Below are 7,610 nucleotides of genomic sequence, written 5' to 3'. Positions count from 1 at the left end.
CTGACCTGGGTGCCTCCCCAGCCCTGGGCTCCCCAGCAGTGGGACCAGTGCCCAAAGGGTGCAGACAGAGGAGGCATGGGAGGATCTGGTGTCCAGAGTCCTCGTCAGGTTTGTAGACCTGGGGAGTGTCTAGTATTGACCCATCGCCCCCAGTCCGCCCACACCTGGTCTTACAACACGTGCAGTGGCCCCACACCCACAGCCTGGGCACCGCTGACACCCCTCTGCCATCTCTGGGGACCTCCTCCCCCCACCATCGGGAAGATGCCCTTGTCTGGCAGGAGCCTGACTCCAGCCAGCTCTCTGTGTCCTGCATGCTCCGTGGCTTTCTCTGGCACCTGAGTCCCAATGTGGATGTGGGTGGGAGGCGCTGGGAGGTGGGTATGTGTCCCTGCTGGCTCCCCAGCTCCTTTGCCTCCGTGGCTGCCAGCCCACCCCCAGCGGCCGTTGCTTCCCTCTGGCCCCAGCTGTCACCTCCTGTCCGTGCAGCCAGGGTGATGGCTGTGAACGTGCCAGGAGCCTCGTCCCCAGCAGCCCCTCCAGTGCTTCTGTCCTCGCTCAATGAGCTCCCCTCCTCTTCTCTGGGTTTGAAGCTCCCCGGGGTCGGGATTGCTGGGGACACCATCCCTCTGAGGGCCCCCTCTTCCTGCACCCACCCTTCCTGTCTCAGCCTCGGCCCACGTCCCCTCCTGGGAGACCTTCCCAGACTTGTCAGCAGGCCTTCACTCTTCATTACATCACTGCTTCACTCTCTGGGTGCTGACCGAGAGTTCACACTCCCACAGGCCCGTCTCTCCCCACGGGGACAGCTCCCTGTGAGCACAGGGACCTTGTTTGTCCTTGTCCTCGCCGTGTCTCTGTGCCCTGCAGCATCTGTGGGCAGGATGGCCTGGGGGCCAAAGCCCCTCCACCCATGGACCCCAGGCCTGTTCCTCCAGACTCCTTGCTGCCTAGCCAAAGCGGGGGCACTTTGTTAGGGCAGGGCTGCCCGTTAGGGTGGGGGCCCATTGTTAGGGTTAGGGCAGCGGTGCCTCATAAGGGCAGGGATGCCCCATTAGGCCAGGGATGCCTTGTTATAGTTAGGGTGGGGGTGCCGTGTTAGGGTTAGGGCAGGAACACCCCTTTAGGGCAGGGTGCCTTGTTAGGGCAGGGTGCCTTGTTAGGGCAGGGGTGGCCCGTTAGGGTTAGAGCAGGGGCACCTCGTTAGGGCAGGGGTGACCCGTTATGGTTGGGGTGGCAGTGCCTCATTAGGGATAGGGCACCCTATTAGGGTTAGGGCTAAGGCACCTTGTTAGGGCGGGGCGGCTGGGCACTCGAGAATCAGCATTTGGGTCCAGACCCTCTTCCCAGTTCTCCAGGGCCGTAACCAAGCCCCTTAGTGATATGAGCCTCAGTTAGAATCGGGTTGGTGATGGTGATGTGGTCACGGTCATTGTTGAATGACATTGAGTGGATTCTGACTCCATGTGATCCCAAGTGACAGAGTGGAACAGCCCCATAGGGTTTCCTAGGCTCTAATTCCTAGGAGAGCTGATTGCCACGTCTTTCTCTCTTGGAGCCGTGAGTGGGTTCGAACTGCCAACCTTCTGGTTAGCAGCCGAGTGATTAACTGTTGCATCACCAGGGCTCCTTACCTATCTGCTGAGTCTGGAATCGGGGTGGGGAATGGGGTGGGGAATCGGTGGGGAATCGGGGCGGGGCTAGGTGCCCCAGAGCTCCCCCATGCAGATGAAAAACGACAGTGGGGTGGAAGGGCCACCTCGGGCTCTGGAGCCTGGGTGGGGAGCGGGCCTCTGACATGGGTTGGCCTGGTGGTCACGGAGCTCCCAGGTGTTTCTGTGAGGTGGGAACAATTCCATCCACCGCCCAGCGTGCAAGGCCAGCTCCTCACATCAGGGCTGCTCAGTCATTTGTTGCAGACCACTGGGCTCGGAGGCCTTCTTCTGTGAAGTGCCACGTGGCCCCCTTCATCTCACGCCTGGGGAGGTGCCTTCAGGCCTGACCTGGCTGAGGGGTGTCCCCCGTCAGGCTGGTGCTGCGCACCTCAGCGCGGCTGCGGCATCCACTGGCTCACCCCACTTTGTCTCGTCTCCCCTTCACTGACCCCATCTGTCCTCCTCTGCTACCTGGCTGCCAGATGTTCTCCACAGCTGTCAGCCTTTTCCTTCCCCTGCTGGCCCTTGGCCAGTGCTGGACAAGTTCTCGGGATGTACATCTGTGAGGGATGGCCCCACAACGGGGTGGGGGGCTTTGCAGACCTGTTCGAGCCCTTCTGCCCCCAACCCAGCCCCGGGCTCAGGGGAGCCCTGGGGAACCCCACCTTGTTAGTGTATGATCCAGGGTGGGAGTGGGGGTGGGGTCGGGGGGACTGTGAGCAAGCAGGAGGGTTCTGTACATTTAAGGGAAGGGAGGGTCCTCAGCTCCTCAGTCTTTCCCAAAAGTCCAGACTTGGATGCTCTGCCCTGCATCTCTCCCTCCCTGACTTTCTCTCCCTGCCTCTCTGTATCTCTCTGTCTCCCCCCCTCCTTTTCTCTGTTTCTCACCCTGACTCTCCCTCTTTCTCCCCACCCCTCGCTCTGTCTCCTTCTCTCCATCTCACCTCTACCGTCTGTGTCTCCCTCATCTCTCTGTCTCTCTCTTTATCTCTCCCCCCCGGTGTCTCTGTGTCTCCAACTCTGCATCTCTCTCTGGCCTTCTGTCTCTCTCAGAGACCTGGCTGGGATGAGGTGGCAGCAGGAGGAAGACAGCTATCCAAGGCAGGAGGCACTGGGGGAGGGTGGAGGACAGTGTGGTACTCAGCCTGGCAGTGACATTGAGCCGACCGTGACCCTGGCCCTGCCTTGGGGAGCCAGGGCTCCATTCCTTCCCTCCCCCTCCCAGGAGGCACTCGGGGGAGGGAGGCACTTGGCTTGGGCTCCAAGAGGCCTTTTCACTGAAACGTGCTGAGGAAGGAGTGCCTGAGTGAGGCTCCCTGGGTCTGAGCCTCTGTTACCACACTCTTCCTGTGGCTGCCAGACCCTGCCCTGGACCAGGACTCCTTCCCCCATGCTCCAGCCACATGGCCGCTGTCCTTGTGCTCAGGGGCTACCCCTTAATGGGGCAGTAAGGCCACAGCCTGCCAGTCCTGACACTGGATCCGCAGGCATAGCTGTGGAGAGGTTGGCTCTGCTGGGGACCCAAGGGTCTCACTACTGCCCTCCCCTCTGCCTATAGGTCCCCTCTGACCTCACCATGCTTGGCCCCCTCTGCCTACAGGTCCCCTCTGACCTCACCACGCTCGGTCGCTCTGTCTACAGGCCCCTTCTGACCTCACATGCTCAGTCCCCTCTCCAGAGGACTTAAAGGAGGCCTCCCCACTTGACTACTCTGTAATTACTTCCCCATAAGTGCAATGTTACCCTGGTGCCCAAATGGTCAAGTGCTCCGCTACTGGCTGAAAGGTTGGCAGTTCCAACCCACCCAGAGGCCTCACAGAAAAAAGGCCGAGAGGTCTGCTTCTGAAAGGTCACGGCCTTGAAAACCCCATGGAGCAGTTCTACTCTGCACAGGAGGTCGCGTTAGTGGGATGGGTTCCACCGCCGCGAACAGAACATGAGTGCGGCCATTGGCTGTGGTCTGTCTCTCACCAGGCCCTGCGCCCGCCGGGAAGGAACCTAGTCGGGTGGCCCCTGACACCTGGTGCTGGGGTCTATGCCTGGCCAGAGAAGGAGTTGGCAGGAAGGGAGGGAGGGTGGAGGGCAGAAAGAAAGCAGAGGGCCGGAGGGAGGAAGACGCCTGGGCACTGGGACCTGTGCCCAGGGGGTGCAGCAGCGCCCCAGGGCAGGCCAGGGACCTGGGCCCGCCGGCTGGGGGCTGCACCGGGGTCGGCCCGGCGCTGGCGAGGGCGGCCGGCAGGTGGCGGTGCGCGCCCGGCGGCTGCGGCGCGGAGTCCCCTCCTCCCGGGCCCTCCCCGCCCGCTCCTTTCTCTGCGCGCTCGGCGCTCGCTCGCGCTCCCCGGCGCCCTCCGCTCGCCGGCCGACGTCTCTTCGCCGCCGCCGCCCTCGGCGACCATGGCGCCCCGGGGACCCCCGTGCGCCCCGCAGGGCCCTGCCGCCTGCTCCCCGCGCCCCTGGCCGTCGCCGCCGCCGCCGCTGCCACGCTCGCGGCCGCTGGAGCTGCTCCTGCTGCTGCTGCTCCTGCTGCTGGTCGCCGGCTGGGCGGCTGGGCGCTCCCCCGAGCCCGGCGCCCCGGGGCCCCGCGCGCGCCTCGCCCGGCAGCCACCCAGCCCGCCCGGCGCAGAGCAGCCCGGCCCGGCTCCGGGTCCCGGCCCGGCTCCGGGTCCCGGCCCGGCTCCGGGTCCCGGCCCGGCTCCCGCTCCTGTTCCCGGCCCGGCTCCGGGTCCCGGCCGGGGGCGCCGCGCGCGGGCGGCGCCGGGGGCCGGGGCGGCTTCGCGGGCGCAGGTCTCGCTCATCAGCACGTCGTTCGTGCTCAAGGGGGACGCGACGCACAACCAGGCGATGGTGCACTGGACCGGCGAGAACAGCAGCGTAAGTCCCCCGCGTGCCCCGCTACACCTCAGGACCCCATTCCGGGCCCCCGCGGTCACCCCGGTGTCCCCGGCCACTTTGGGACGCAGCCACCTCGCCGGCGCCCCTTATGGGCTCTGGCCACCGGCTCCACGGGAAGAGTCCCCAGATGGGTGAGCGCTGCCTCACCTGGGGACCTGCCCACAGGTTTCGGGACAGGGGCCATCTCGGGTGCACCCCCACTGAACTCCGGGTTTCAGGTTACAGGAGGTCCCCAGAGGTTTCGGGACCGGCCACCTCAGGGCCCTCTGGGTCCTTTAGGGCCCCCCCCCCCAACTCGGTGTTGCGCTTCCTGCGCTCCCAGACTCCGTCGGGTCCGCTAGGCGTCGCGTTCCGAAATTTGGGGCTCCAGGACCCTACCCACCGTGGTGTACCTGGGGCCCCGCTGGAGGCGCCTCCACGGGCACTGGGCCTTCCCCAGTCAGCTCGCGACACATTCTGGAATCCTTGGTTCTGGGGCCACCCCTCTCCCGGGCTCCATTCGTGTGGCCCGGAAGCCCTGGATGCACACCCCCATCCCCCGCTCGGGACCCCCTGCACGCCGTAAACTGCCTGCCCTCCCCCCACCTTCCCGGCAACTTTGGCATCGCTCCAGCTGGAAGTTCGCCACCCCTCCAGCCGGCCACCTCTGCTGGGGCCTGCGGATCACAGCCGCGAGCACCACCGCGCGGCTCCTTCCACTCCGGTCAGTCCCAAACATTGGTGGTGGTCCCCAGGGCATGAGGATCCCCAAATATTCCTCCCCCGCAGGCCCGCTTCAGCCTCGCTCATCCCGGCTGTGGGCTGTGGTCAGCTCCAGGTGACTGTGAGCTCTGCAGGTTTGGGAGAGGGGCTGCTGCAGGGAGGAGACAGTGTGGGTCCCCAGCCTACAGTTCCCCAGGGTGCATTTCTGTGGATGGGAGAACCTCCCACCCAGCGCCCCCCCTAGGTTCCCCCCCAGCTGCTGACCCCCACCCCTTCTTGGTGACCACTGCTCCCCAAAGTTCCAACGAGGTTGCGCCTGCTGGCCAGAGAGAGAAGAGGGTAGGGGTGCTAGAGCCCCACCTCCATCCAACACCCTGGGCCATCTTGGGGAGGATGGTGACTTTGGGATGGGGGGATTTGCACTAGAGAAGGGCAGGGTTGGGGGCTGGCAGGGGGCAGCCAGGAAGCTGCTGAGGGTGCCCTCTGGAAGACAGCAGGTGACTCCTCCCTAGAAGAACGGGACTCCCCATCTGCATCTTGAGAGGGGTTAGACCTCAGGGCACACGGCTGGCTGCTGGGGACCCAGGCCTGGGCCCAATCTCCGCCCCCCCCATACCATGAATAAGCAAGGCCCATGGGCCACAACTGTGACTCAGGGATCAAAAGGAGCCAGTAACTCCTGGGAACAAACAGACATTAAAAGTAACCCCCCCACCCCGCCCCGCTGAGGTGATGGGCCCCACAGCTCCTCCAGCCCCTTTGTCATTTCAGCCTCATGGGAGGAATGACATGTGACACAGGGACCTGCTACCTTCAGGACGGGCACCCAGCCTGCCCCCAGCCTGATCCGTCTCTCCTCCTTCCTCCCTGGAAGGGGTGTGAGGAGGGAGCTGGAGCTCTTTGGGGCGGAGGATGGGAGTGCTGTTGGAGGATCCCCCTGCTCTGCCCCTTGGGGGGCAGTGGCTGCTGGGGGGGGTGACTGTGGAGAAAGGAGTGGGCTTGTGAAGATACAGTGGGTGCTGGCCTCTCTTTAGTGGGGCAGGAAGTTCCAGGAACCATGAGGGCTTTTGAGGGTACACCTTCTCTGCCACTGGGGAGGCAGGGCGAAGGCTGGGCACTCGGCAAATCCCTCGGGAGCCCCAGTTCATGGGAAGAGCGAGACTGAGGCAGCCCCCAGGGAAAGAATATTTGGGGATCCCGTGCCCTGGGGACTTCCTCCAAAGGATGGGGTGGGCCAGAGGAGGGATGCTCACCCGCAGTCTGGAGGCCAGAACAGAGGAGGCTGAGCAGGGAGGGTGGTCCTCACTTTAGCGAGGCCAGAGGCCAGTGTCTGTGGGTCAGGTGGAGGCCGTGGTGTGGAGATGCTGGCCCAGCCTTGGGCTTGAGCACCTCCCGTCCTGCTCCTGCCCCATAGCCCGGTTCTCTGGGGGTGTGTAGGGGAGGATGCGGACTTCTGGAAAAGCCCCCAGAATGGGTAATCTGAGGCTCCCGGATTCAATTGCGTCCCCTGGCTCCAGGGATCAGGAGCAGTGCCTTGGGGAAGCGAAAGCTGCAACTGCACTGAGTGAGGCCGCTTCTTACCGTTGTTTTCCTGATGCGGGAAGCTCGCACAGCTCTGAGTTCTTGGTATGAGTGTCTCAGAAACGCGCTTTGTGCCCCCATCCCTGAGTTCCAGCTGCAGGCCAGAGACCTCAGGCAGGATTTTGGCTTGGTGTCTGTCACCTCCTGGCAAAAGCACCATATTTGACAGCAACAGCCAGAGAGAAGCTAAGGAAGTCTGCTTTGCTGAGCAGGGTCTTTTTTTAGCATTTCACGTCACTTTTTTTTTTGCATAATAGGTAGCGAAACCCAAGAGACCCGGTCTGCAGATGTGGTCAAAGGGACAGTGAGGGGGTAGCCTTTTTAGGGTGGCCTTTCCGAGTGCCAGCAGGAAGGGGCACAGGGCCGCGGGTGCAGACACCAGCCAGTGCATTTGCCCCACGGCGTCAGCATCACTTCTCCGGCTCCAGTGGAGACGTGGTGGGAGGGGCCTGCTTGGAGTTCAAGCCCTGCCTCTGCGTCCTGCGTCCTGCGTTGAGCTGTGAAAGCGAATTGTCTTGTGGAATGATTGCTTCCTTGGGCCGACTCTGCGCTCTGTGGATCTGCCTGGAGCTGCCCTCAGAGTGGGCAGAGGGGCATTGAGAGTGGAGGGGCATGACCATGTGCTGGGCTTGGCCAGGGTCTCGGGCCCCTGTCACCCAAAGGGGTGTGTCATGGTGCCCCAGTTTACTGTTTCTGGGAAATGGTGTGAGGACGGCACTCATTTTAAGCTGGTTCACCTGTGTGCCTTCCCTCCTGGCGCTGGGGCCCGACTTGGATGGG

At 63.7% G+C, this 7,610-nt stretch overlaps 1 protein-coding gene across 1 annotated transcript in view; it reads left to right on the top strand.

Annotated features, from left to right (window-relative positions):
• Positions 1-3,977: 3,977 nt before the first annotated feature.
• The window catches only part of SORCS2 (sortilin related VPS10 domain containing receptor 2), a 568,942-nt gene continuing 565,309 nt past the window's right edge, over positions 3,978-7,610 (top strand). The window contains exon 1 of the mRNA XM_049886699.1: positions 3,978-4,526. Coding sequence (XP_049742656.1) covers positions 4,050-4,526 — 477 coding nt within the window. The 5' untranslated portion in view covers positions 3,978-4,049. The remainder of the gene's footprint in view (positions 4,527-7,610) is intronic.

Source organism: Elephas maximus, chromosome 5, assembly GCF_024166365.1.
Source record: "Elephas maximus indicus isolate mEleMax1 chromosome 5, mEleMax1 primary haplotype, whole genome shotgun sequence".
In the NCBI taxonomy this organism is placed as follows: Eukaryota; Metazoa; Chordata; class Mammalia; order Proboscidea; family Elephantidae; genus Elephas; species Elephas maximus.
This window is presented reverse-complemented; position numbering and strand designations above follow the sequence as displayed.